Source organism: Rana temporaria, chromosome 3 (assembly GCF_905171775.1).
Source record: "Rana temporaria chromosome 3, aRanTem1.1, whole genome shotgun sequence".
In the NCBI taxonomy this organism is placed as follows: domain Eukaryota; kingdom Metazoa; phylum Chordata; class Amphibia; order Anura; family Ranidae; genus Rana; species Rana temporaria.
In genome coordinates, this window is record NC_053491.1 from 71,631,907 (window position 1) to 71,645,370 (window position 13,464).

Genomic DNA, 13,464 nt, shown 5'->3' on the forward strand with positions numbered 1-13,464 from the left:
CACTTGCTCAAATCATTGCCGCCTAACCAACGCACCCATATTGTTAATATGTCTTATCTGGTGCATTTGATGTGGGTTTAACATGTGTTAAAAACTCACCCTTAAATGCCCTATGCACGTTTGATGCTTGTTAAGCGCATCCAAAACTCCCAGTTTGTTTGTTTTTTCCTTTGAGGGAAGCTACATTAACGTGCCATGAACGTGTGGCGGTGCGTTTACGGCACATTACCATACACTTGAATGAAAGGAATTTAGATGCTTCGGCTCCTTCCAAACTCAACATAAAACTTCAATTTTGAAGTGTAGCTTTGAAATGCAACCCCTTCATGCTTTGAAAATGTGAACAGCTCTGTATCCTGTCCATATTATGGATGTTTTACTAGGAGTTTGAAAAACATTAACAACACGCCTCGAACGCCTGCTTTTAATACCAGCATGAACAATGCCTTAGTAATAAGTGCAAAAAGACCACCAATCAGGTCTCGTTATAATTTCTTATGGCATCTGTAGCTGTTTGCAAAGAATCAGTAGAAAACATAGCATATATAAATGACGACTTAATGAAAAGAAAATGAGTAGAAAACGGCACACATCCACTGAATATGGCAGCAAAGGAATAGTACAATGCCTAGAAAGGTCTTTGCCTTTTTTTTCACCCACCTTTTATATTCCTTTGTGTACTAAAGCAGGTTCAGACAATGGCCTCACAAATTGCAAAAAATTGTTAATTATACCAATTACTTATTGGGTCACGAATGGCAGCTTTAAAATTACCAAATACATTTTGGATCCAGAAAGCAAGAACTAGATTATTTTCCGTAAGCCAACAGGAGAAACATCCTCTGCGCACTTAAAGCGGAAGTAAACCCATGGATGAAACCGTTACATTTATGGCATGTGCCAGAAATGTAATGGTTTCATTGGTTTTGCTCTCTACCAAACTGTCAAACTATCCAATGACTGGTGTCATAACTGATCACATGTGCAGCATCATGGCAGTTGAAGATTAAACAGAGGTCAAGATGGCAGCTTCCTTGGCTGAAAATGATAGGAGGGTTTACTTCCACTTTAAGATTTGTAGCTTTAACTAATACCTACCTAAGAAGACAGTTACGTTTTGTTCCACCACTGCTGTTCCAGTTAACTGGATTTTTTTACTTACTCTAAGTACTCATTCATTATGGAACATAGGACACGAGAACAAAGGTCCAGGTGGTCACCCTGCAAAGCTGTGAAAAAGAGTTGCCTGATGCTGAAAAACCAAAAAAGGCACCTAAACCTGTTTTATTTCCTCGTACACACGACCAGTTTTCGGGAAAACTGCCATGACATCTTTTGGCTGGGAAAACTGGTTGTGTGTATGCTCCATGGCAGTTTTCCTGACAGGAAAACCGCCAGGAATCCTGACAGGAAAAATTAGAACATGTTCTTTTTTTTCCTGCCGTGACTCCCGGCGGTCTTTTTCCCGTCAATTTCCCTATGGGAAACACTGCAGTGGAGCATACACACGGCTGGGATTCCCTTACATTACTTGTTGCATTCCTTATAAAGTCTGAATGCTGATGATGATCCCTCAACCTCGTATTTTTTGAAGGCCTTCTCCTTTGCTTTTATATGCATTTTTACATTGGAGTAAAGCCATCCAGGACTTTTGTTTGCTCTTTTAAATTTATTACCCAATGGGATGCATTGGCTAATGCCCTTATTTAATATGCTCTTAAAGCAAACCCATCTCTCCTCTGTGTTCTTTGTTCCTAAGATTTCATCCCAGATTATGCCTTTTAGCAAGGTTTGTAGTTTAGGGAAGTTGGCTCTTTTGAAATTCAGTGTCTTGTCATTCCCCTTATGTTTCCTATTTGTGTGATGTATACTGAAGCCAATTGACACGTGATCGCTTTTTTCTAAATTGCCCCATATTTCCACATCCCTGATCAGGTCTGTATTGTTGGTAATTAGTAGATCCACCAACGCTTTATTTCTAGTTGGTGCGTCTACCATCTGAACCATGAAATTGTCCTGCAAGACATTTAGGAACTGGCGAGCCTTAGACAAATGTGTGGTTCCCTCCGCCCAGTCTATGTCTGGATAATTAAAATCATATTATGATAACACTTCCCATCCTTGCTGCCAATCCAAATTGTGATAGGAGATCCGTCTCCCCCTCCTCCCTCAGGTTAGGGGGCCTATAGCATACTCCCAGTATTATTTTCCCCTTAGCTTCATCCCTTTGGAGCTCTACACATAAGGATTCAACCTCCTCCCTAGCTCCCTTAGTGATGTCATCTCTCACATTCACTTGTACATTATTCTTGATTATAGGCATACCCCTCCTCCTTTTTTACCCTCCCTATCCCTGAGATGGTCGAGAACAAGCAGACATCATCCTTGCCTAGATGAGAACAGTGATACCATACCACCCCCCCCCCAAAAAAAAAAATCCAAATTAGCAAAAGAGAGGAAGAAAGAATTGGATTCTTTGAAAATAATGTGACTCAAAGAATTATAGTAAAAACGGACGATTCTCAGCACACATAGCCTACTTACAAGGAGTCTTTAGAGACGGGGCCACACTAGAGGCTGTGAAACAGTACTGGTTAAGGAAAGCACTCCACAGGTAAGTGACACACTGTTGAACACTGTGCCCTAAAGACAAATTCCTGGCTAGCCCTGCAGCTGCCCATTCCAACGTGGCCTGGGAATGGCCTATAAAGCTATTACTCAAAGATTATGAATCTTTGAAAAAAGGAGAAAAGATTTACATCCTCCTAGGATACCAAAAAAAACCTGAGGCATGGCAGGATTCTAATGTCCAAATCCTTTTGTAGGTGCCAGTCTCTAAATCCTGTGTAAAATATATTTTAATATGTAATACTTATCTCAAGAATGGCAAGCTGTCCATCTACAAACAGGTCATTATTTTATTTACAATTTGATAAAAAAAAAAAAAACTGTTCAAACTGAAATCCTTATTTACACTATCCTTGCTCTGGTTTGACTATCCCTTTGCCTCTAGGTGGCAGCACTTCAAAACGAAACATCTTCTGTTGCATTTATATTTTCAAGCGTTTTATGACTGCACCACAGTGATAATGTTTAACTATTAAATTGTGCTTAAAACGCATAACAGGTCTAAGCTTTTTTTTCCCATATTGAAAAACGAAATAACTGTATCCTAGAGAAACATTAAGTCAATTTCTCAGTCTTTTGGATCCATACCTCACAACAACTATGCATGCAAAATAACCAAAATGCTCATGTAGAGACCACATAATCTGTGACCTTAGTACGCACAGCATTACATATATAATTTTTGTACTAAATTTGAATGTTTCAAAGCTGAAATTTGTTTGACACCAAATTTAATATGTGACAGAAAGTAAATCCTGTTAGTTATCACATAGGACTTGAACACCAATTTGATTACATTCCTTTGGCGTAGTCTAAACCACTGCTTTGCTTCTGAATCTATGGCAATCTAAAATAGTTAACCAGTTAAGCCCCGGACCAATATGCAGCCTAAAGACCCAAGGTGTTTTTACAGTTCGGGACTGTGTCGCTTTAACAGACAATTGCGCGGTCGTGCGACGTGGCTCCCAAACAAAATTGGCGTCCTTTTCCCCCCCACAAATAGAGCTTTCTTTTGGTGGTATTTGATCACATCTGCGGTTTTTAGTTTTTGCGCTATAAACAAAAATAGAGCGACAATTTTGAAAAAAATGCAATATTTTTTACTTTTTGCTGTAATAAATATCCCCCAAAAACATATATAAACACATTTTTTTTTCCTCAGTTTAGGCCGATACGTATTCTTCTACCTATTTTTAGTAAAAAAAATAGCAATAAGCGTTTATCGATTGGTTTGCGCAAAATTTATAGCGTTTACAAAATAGGGGATAGTTTTATTGCATTTTTATAATTTTTTTTTTTTTACTACTAATGGCGGTGATCAGCAATTTTTTTCGTGACTGCGACATTATGGCGGACACTTCGGACAATTTTGACACATTTTTGGGACCATTGTCATTTTCACAGCAAAAAATGCATTTAAATTGCATTCTTTATTGTGAAAATGACAGTTGCAGTTTGGGAGTTAACCACAGGTGGCGCTGTAGGAGTTAGGGTGCACCTAGTATGTGTTTACAACTGTAGGGGGGTGTGGCTGTAGGAATGACGTCATCGATCGTGTCTTCCCTATAAAGGGAATGATGCGATCGATGCGCCGCCATAGTGAAGCACGGGGAAGCCTTGTTTACACACGGCTCTCCCCGTTCTTCAGCTCCGGGGAGCGATCGCGACGGAGCGGCTATAAACAAATAGCCGCGCCGTGGTCCCGGATCGCTCCCCGAGCGGACCCGACCTCCGCATGTAGCGGGGGGGGGGGGGGGTCCCGATCGGACCCCCCACCCGCTAATAGGCAAGGACGTACATGTACGCCCATGTGCCTGTACGTGCCATATTGTGGACGTCTATGTACATGCAGGGTCGGGAACTGGTTAAAGTACTGTGGTATCACATTCTGCTGTACATGTGACAAGTTCTATGGAGAGGCACAATGTACTTTTAGCAGATTACTGGCATACTGAAGTTTATTTTAAATTGAACCTGCCTGGATTTTATTATGGGAGATGCCACCCTAGAGACTTTGTGAACAGGCCAGGTGTACCGATACTTCAGTAGCTGCAAAATATTTTGCGGTCAGTAAAAAGACCTTGGACCTTCAATATGTATATATGTGTGTGTAATAATTCATATTATATATATACACATATACACACACACACACACACACACACACACACACCCCCGTATGTATTTCAGGCTTCACTGCCTCTCCTGCAGGCCTAGCACAAACATGGTGGGTGTCGGGGGCAAATAGAGGGAGATAAGCAAACAATTCCCCTCTGGTGAATGAAACAAAGTGACAAGCAATTTGTCACTTTAAGGTTTAAATTCACTCCAACTGTGACCAGGAAAGAACCTGATAAAGCAAAATCTGTGATCGATCAGCTTCACTTGGGTCAACAGGTGACATTAGCATATATTAAAAAGTTTTAACATATATTAATGACCCCCCATGGACAAAAATGTGTGCCTCGGGTGGGCCTCTGCATTAAAATTGTGATTGTGTTACACATATTTGGTATTGCTGTGCTTTTAAAATCTTCTCCAATGGACAGTTTTGGGTAGTTTGTCGCTGTTTCACAGGTGTGCACAATTTTAAGACTTGACATGTTCGGTATCTAATTACTCATCACAAACTCATATTTTACCAAAAATGGGTAATATATTGTGTTTGTGTGCACTAAAATTAACTTCAGCGTTTTTTTTTCTGATAATATGAGTTTCATAAATGTTCACTAATATCACAAAAAATTGTCCTAAAACCTATTAAACATAGTTAATTTATGACTTTCCAAGCTTTCGTTATAGTTTGTTTTGCTGCTGTGAAAGTAGTTGGTATGCTTTGCTAGAGAAGTCTTTCTAGATTAGGCGCGGTTCACACTCCTGCGACTTAGGATCCAACTTTGAGACCCAAAGGACATGTGAAATGCCATGTATCTCTATGCCATTCCAATTGACACTACTGAAGTCACTGAGACTTCAGCAAAGGTTCCTGCACTACTTTGATCTGACTTTGACACTTAAAAATTACGCAACTATGGAGTCGGCTAGTGTGAACTGAGCCTTAGTAAAAGCCTCTAGTAGATTTTCCTAATGGGGCACACAATCCTCTCATAAATACGGGTCCAGAAATGCTTGCTCTTGGGGCAATCCCCCCAGATGTGTTTAAATACGTCAGCAGTGTTGCAACTAAGAAAACAATTATGAGAATGTCGCAGGGGTTATACAGGGAGGGACAATGCACAACCTCTAGAAGCTTGTAGTTGAAAGCTGAATTCCAACTTTCTTTTCACTAGAACTGAATGGCATGATCAGTCCCCCAGCATAGTTCATACCTCTATATCATGTTGCTTTGATGTCTGCAGATCCCCTGATATTCTGTGTCTAGTTGAGGCTTTGTACCACGTGACATTCTGTATAGTCTGGATGTAGACAGAGGGCCTTACAACCACTTCCTGCAGCATCTCTAGCCTAGAACACACCCCTCTGTAGTCTTTCCGTCTGTGTAAATTATGCAACTTCCTTCACAGCTCTGGAAGATTCCAAACCTCCCATGTCCTGCCTCACAGATCACAACCCCTCAGAGCCTGAACCCTCCCTGAAACTAGAGGCTCAAAGCATGATGGTACATGTAGTATCAGGACTAGTAAAGGAAGGATACAGGAGGTCAGAGAACTTTGAAATTCAACCAGGAGTGACATCACAGACACAGAAACCTGCTTTTTACAGCTAAAGTAGGTAAGATACAAATAAAATTATACTGGGGTTGTGATTCATTTACATGCACAATGCATCTGTTTTTTTGGGAGGAAAAGCTGGAGTTCTGCTTTAATTCTCCCAGGGGTTTATCAAGCATTGTGTTGTAGACAATCAACTCTTTTGTTGTAGTTATAATGCTTTGAGTTAGTATTATTCTTGCAAATAGACTATCCCTCTATTTCAATGATATTTGAAAGATTAGAACTGTTCATCTGCATATTTAAGACAAACCTAAAGCATATTTTCAGAACACCAGATATCACTTTAATTATCCGTCTAACAGAGTCTATATGCAAGGTAATACAAGCTTATGGTTAAAGTTAAACTCTAGCTTTACCATCAGTCTTTCACAGTTTTACAGGCCCTCTCTTGCCCTGAAATCTCTTTCTCTGATTTTATTGTGCAATGTAAGCTTCTCACAGTGTGCATTAGAAGTTGCAAGAAATCAGACAGACCACCCAATTTCCTGACATCAAACATCTTATAGCCCCTTCCTCTCAGCATGAAAATGCAGTTGATTAGGAAATGACTACTCCTCCAGACTGACATCCACCTATCAAGGCATTTAGATTTTTGCATAACTCCTTCCAAAGGCCAGCCCACTGCTTGCATCAGGGCTGAGGACTCCTGAGACAGGAGTATTGAAGCAGAGTGCTGGGTTGTTTTCAGAAAGCTATGTACAGCACACACTGCAGGCCCCTTTTACTAGCTATGATGTGCACGCACCGCATAGAGAAGTAGAGAGATTACATTACCGGGCCTCTAAAATAAGTTACATCATAAAAACATAAAGGTCTTACTTAAAAAATGTAATTAGAATGTGCATGATGTGAGTAGGGAGGAACCAGGAATAGCAAAATACAAACAAACTAAACTTAAAATTTTTTTTTAGTTTTTACATGAGGGCCTGTTTACACTTGCCATTTACCCTGCTGTTAAGCCATATTTTATCACCCCTGAGCCGTTCCCTTTTTTAGCTGGAAAGGCAGTGTGGCCGGTGGTGTAGACATGCCCAGGGCTATAACACTTTTCACCCAGAATTATACCCCGTCGCATTAGATGGGCACTACCACCTGCTGAACATGACTTATTCAAGTGAACGGGGCCACACTGCAACCGCATGCAATGCAAGCAGTTTCGGTGCGATAGTCCTGCATTTAGGGAGTTAAAACAGTGGGGTCTTAGTTACAGAATGGATAAGGAATCAAATGCTTTTAGAATCTTGCATAGGAGCCTTTAGCTGTACTGAAAACCTAAATATATAGTTTTTTATTATGATGCCATTACCTGCGGAATCACCTGCCATTACGGTTAATGCTGCCATTGATTTAGTGCCAATGTAGTGACTTTTGACCAAAAAACGGGCCAAATCCAAAACGGAGTCAAATGATTGACTTAGGACTTTCTGTGCCCACTCGCAAACAAGACGACAAGCTGCAGAAACAACCTCTTCATCAGCATTCTGCAACTGCGCTGACACTTCCATTCCATCCAGCTGAAAAGTAAAACAAATCGTAAGCACACTATTTTTACTTATGTGAAATGCAATTTGTTTAAATATATTAATTTGTAACCAACATTACCGAAAATAAGAACCATATATCTTCGAATAAATTACAAAATTGACCTTGCACACTTAAATGGGAGATAGAGTAAGAAAATTAACTAAAAACTTCTCTAGTAACATTTTAAAAGGATACCTGTGCTTTTCCCATGCAGTCTGAGAGTTGGTATTCTATTAACAGCGGTCAAACAGTTGAAAACCTTGTCCAAATGTTATTGTAGATCCTGATAAGCTGTATGATGCCTACCCTCTTCCCTCTCTACAGGACTAAACATGAACAGTGGCCAGATTAGACCAGTCAAGTTTAGAGAAGCACTGGACAATCCAACTACCCTCTACTACTCGCTAGGCAACCTTTATTCTGATTGCTATATCATTTGCCTTGACCAAGCCATGCACTCATTCCCAAACAAGGGCAGGAATCACAGGAAAGATAAAAAGGAGCAAAGCCAAAGCTCGATTCGCTGTACTTCTCCTGTGAATTACAGGAGTGCAGTTTGTTCTGCACTCCCGTAACGACCCATTTTCAGCTGACAGAATGCTGAAACCCGTTGTCAGTTGATGTGACAGAGGCAGTCCAGGCTGGGGGAAGATCGCGACCATATCGTTGGGATTTCCCCAGAAGCCTGGACTGGGACCTGGCTCAGCCTCTCAGCGAGCTAGTGAGAGCCTGAGCCAACCACTCCCACCCCCTCCACAGCCCAACAGTCCAGCGAGCGCAGAGGGTGTAGAGCGGACATGGGTGACTAATAGTCACTAGCTCTCTGCTCACGGCACACTGAGAACTGAGCGATCAGTGTTTCACAGTTCTAGAGCCAGCTGGGGACAGACGCAGCATCAGACCGATGACCAAAGTATGATTTCCTAAAAAAAACCTTTTCTTTTAAAATTCCTGAAAATGTGTTTAAATAGCCCAGCAGTGGTGTAATCATGGAAACAATTGGAGGAATATTCCAGAACAGGGTGTGAGATACAGACAGATTTTCATTTGTTTAAATAGTTGGTGATTTTCGAGCATTGTGCTTTAGAAAACCAATTTTCCTGAAAAATTGCAAAAAGACTCTCCTTCCTTCTCATGTTTATTTGTTTTCACATTATTATTATTATACATGTTTTATATAGCACCAACAGTTTGCACAGCGCTTAACAAAATAAAGGCAGACATTACAGTTACATTACAATTTGGTACAAGAGGAATTAGAGGGCCCCGCTCATTAGAGCTTATAAAGATAGGCTGCCTATCCAGACTCTCTACCCAGGTAGCTGCCAGATTCAACCAAATATGTTTCGAGACGTGCTTAACAATCCAACTGCCCTCTACTGTCTAGGGCTAGGCTGACTTCTCGTTTACTACTATTTAATTTGCCTTGGTCCAGCTATACACTGATTTACTAACAGAGGCAGGAAGATCAGAAACTATTAAAAATCCCCTACCCACACCTCTGCTTTGTGAATTTTTAATATACTGCGAAACAAACTAGTTGTTGAATTGTGGGTGGGAATTAAGGTTCATCATAAAGGACACACCTAAACGGCATAAAAGTGATTGTATACATGCCCGTCCATCTCTCCTACAGCTTTTGAGACTTTCAGAAGAGAAAATTGCTGATAATTGATTCAGTAATACTTTATAAGGCTTCATGTAAACTTAGCAGTGATTTACTGTGGCTGCAGGAAATCGCACGATTTACCACTGTTTTATGGTTTCCCAGGGCTAAAACGTTCCTATTCTGAAGATGATTCTTCCGCATTCAGGAGAGGGAGGTTGAACCTCAGCTAACTGCAGCTTCTAAACAATGCTAAAAGCCTATGTGTACATTGACAAGAATGATTTTATGGAGTTAAGTTTAGGAGTTTTGGCAAACAAAAACAAAAAACACCAAAAGCTCCTAAACTCAAGTTTAGGAGCTGTAGTTTACATGAAGCCTAAAGCTGGCACTGGTCCCTGCTGCAATTAATCAAATCCTGTAAGAAGAGAGCACAGGGTAGGGGTGAGCCACGCTGTGTGTCAGGGTACCAGAGTTCAGATTGACATCCCCCTCCAGCAGTGATCACATGACAAATTCTATGACCAAAGTGATTGTTAACCCCCCCCCCAAAAAAAGTAATGAACCTGTACCTTTAAAAGGCACAAGCTATAGCATAGTGCTTTTCCCTAGTCAATTGCCCCTTTATATCTCCTACAGTACATGGTTGATCCTGCTTGTCCTGACTTCCCCTCTGTGAGCTGACCACGTTTATCATGGCTGCTGAGCCATGAGATCGTGGTCAGGAATATGTGCCTCTGTCATCTAGCTTCTCTTCTCTGAGCCTGTGTGTCTCTACAGTTCCCCCCTCCTCTCTCCCTGTCATTTCCGTAATGTTCAGTGAGAATACATTCTCTCGGCCCCTCCCCTATGCTATCCTCACCGCCCCTCCCCTCCAGTTTTCACTCACTGACTTTACTTTCACCTAAAACAGAAGGGAATCTCTGCCCCTCCCACTAGGCTCCCTTAGATCTGGATACAGAGCAGAGGAAGGGCGTGACCACAAATGAGCACAAAGAAAAAAGGTATTTAGGATTGGAAAAAACAAAAACAAACAACACTGCACTGCCTAATGAGCAAACACATGGATGCAAGATCAAATTTAGCCATTTGAGTTTACAACCACTTTAAGTCATATTATCAAAATCAATGCGAGCCTGTAGCAGCCTTTTCTCCAGATAAAATATTTCCATTCTTCTACTGTTTTTTATCTATAAAAGCTGAAAGTTACTATTTAGGTAAATGCCAGTTATTTTTGTTTCTTGAGTTGTATGGCTGTCTTTTGGAATTCCTGCATTTATATTACATTAACAGGGGGAAAAAAGTGATCAATGTACAGTATCTCAATCAATGTCTTGTCAAAGTGTTTTACAATATTAAACACGCTATTTATTTGGCTTACGGTTGTATACATAAAGTACGAATTAATGAAAGAGATGCAAAAATAAAAAATAAACATTACCCCATCTCCTGACTTGTTAAAATCCAGATTAGGAAGTGAAGGCATGTGCACAAATGCTTTCTTTCTCAGCCCACTGTAGCAATACGTAGCATAGTTAAGGTCTCTAATAGGATACATTGAAAGCTTGACATATGCAAGAAAACTCACTATGAAAAAAACATACAGATTAAAGTGTTACTAATCCCAGGAGCCTGAATTCACTATATTTGGCCTCCCACAGTACACGAAAATGCAATCGTTTTAGTAAATAAACTGCTAAATACCTTTTTTCATTAGCAGTATATAGCAGTCTTGTGACTTGTATCAGTGTCTGCTTAAGTTTGTAGGAGTTTTCATTCTCCCCTGATCCTGTCTGGACAGCGCTGATTGGCCTGGCCCTGTGCTGATCACATGCACTCCCAAGAAAAGAAAAAAACTCTAGCAATACACACCAAACTGAGCATGTGCGGCCTGACTCCAAATGCTCTGTTCTATCAAGAGATAGGTTGGAGTCAGTTAAAGAAAAGGGGGATCAGAGAAGACAGGATCTGACAGCCTCTATACACAATGCAGAGGATTAACCCATTAGGTTCCACAGCGAGTATAACAAGCATGCTTTACGGCATATACACACACCGATTCTACTGTTGTGGGTTTAGTAACACTTTTTTTTTTTTAATCCAAACTTTTTTTTTATTGACAAGGGAAAAAGAATAGCAGAGTTGATAACAACCATCCACACTTGCCTTGAACATGATATATATAACCAGGTACAGAGCATCACATCATATGTAAAGCAAATACTAAATTTTATGAAAAAACAAGTGCTAGAACATAAATAACATACACCATCTCTGCCCAGTATCGGGCAAGTTTCAGGCAGCGCCATATTATGTGTATAAAGTCCCCCCTGACCATCAAGCACTTTGAACATAAGGGAGAATGCCTTTGGCTCCAATCATATAGCCTATCGGGGGTGCGATAGACTCTGTGTAAGATAAATAATTGTGAGAGTTTATGTGCAGCTGACACAGACACAACAGGGAGCGCCTGCCATATCCCATTGATCCCCATCTATGTCTCAGATATCAGTGACCCAACAAGCTCTACTTTCTAACAGTGTGTGATCTTGAATAGAAGACAACAAAACAGAGTAGGTCCTCGATATCAGACCCCCTGCAAATGGTAGCTTGCAGAATTTCCTGCAGTAGCGAGGAGCTACATTTAGTTAGTTCCACTTTAATAACAACTCAAAGTACAGTTACAGGTAAAGGAGGCTATTATACACAAATAGTTACTGTACATCTCACCTCATTTAGATCATCACTTGATATTTAAGGGTTACGTGAATACACCTGATTCTACCTGCTCACAATTGAAAAGAAAACTGAATCTGTGCTCAACATTCACAAGCCAGGCAGTTGTCCCCTCTTCACCCAAAAACTGTCCTTTTTACAATTTATTGAAAAAGTTCTGCTTGTCCAGCATAAGGATAATAAGACACATTTTAATATAGCTTTAACCACTTGAGACCCGTGTAGAGGAATAACGTCCACAGCGCGGCTCTCAACTGCCGGGTGGCATCCCTGGACATCCTTTTATTTGCATTCCCCGCGTGCGCCACTGGGGGCAAAAAACTGTGCCCGGCGCATCGCTGAGATGCCGATGCACGTGCCTGGCGGCCGCGATGTCCGCCAAGTACCCGCGATCGGCAGTGACAACAGGGACGTGGAGCTCTGTGTGTAAACACAGAGCTCCACGTCCTGTCAGGGAGAGAGAAGACCGATGCTGTGTCCCTTGTACATAGGAACACAGCATCGGTCACCTCCCCCAGTCAGTCCCCTCCACACAGTAAGAATCACACCCAGGGAATAAATTTAACCCCTTTCTCACCCCCTAGTGTTTTTTTTTCCAAAATCTTTTATTCATTTTTTTACAAAACAGTACAATTAATACAACATAAAATCAATATACAGACTAACATATATGGTCTCAGAATGTACCCTTTTCATTGAAAAAATATTAAAAGCTATATCTTCTTCTACCAATATTATGTACTACTCCTGGATTTCTCCATCATTCCTCCCCAGGGCCACTCCTTCCCTTTTCACTCTCCCAGGGAGATACCCAGAGATAGGACCACACTACCTATACCTACATTGAATGGAGGGGGGGAGGACATATAAAAGAGAGAGAGAGGAGAGAGAGAGAGAGGGTAGGAGAGAGAGATGGAGAAAAAAAAAAAAAAAACACACTGAATCCGACTAGGATATAGTGAGAGGTGTAGGGGTTAATCCCCTTATTGTGTATTTACTTGAGTGTACAAAACCATGAGGGGGGTGTAAAAAAAAAAAAAAAGGAAGAAAGACACTAAGTCCCTCTAAAATACAGTGAGAAACCCCCTAGTGTTAACCCCTTCCCTGCTAGTCACATTTACACAGTAATCAGTGCATTTTTATAGCACTGATCGCTGTATAAATGTGAATGGTCCCAAAATAGTGTCAAAAGTGTCCGCTATGTCCGCCGCAATATCGCAGGCCAAAAAAACAAAA

At 40.9% G+C, this 13,464-nt stretch overlaps 1 protein-coding gene across 1 annotated transcript in view; it reads right to left on the reverse strand.

Moving 5' to 3' along the window:
* Positions 1-13,464, reverse strand: part of RFX7 (regulatory factor X7) — a 164,568-nt gene that overhangs the window by 11,704 nt on the left and 139,400 nt on the right. The window contains exons 6-7 of the mRNA XM_040342738.1: positions 10,934-11,018; positions 7,669-7,876 (exon numbers count right to left, since the gene is read on the reverse strand). Of these exons, the coding sequence (XP_040198672.1) occupies positions 7,669-7,876; positions 10,934-11,018 (293 nt within the window). The remainder of the gene's footprint in view (positions 1-7,668; positions 7,877-10,933; positions 11,019-13,464) is intronic.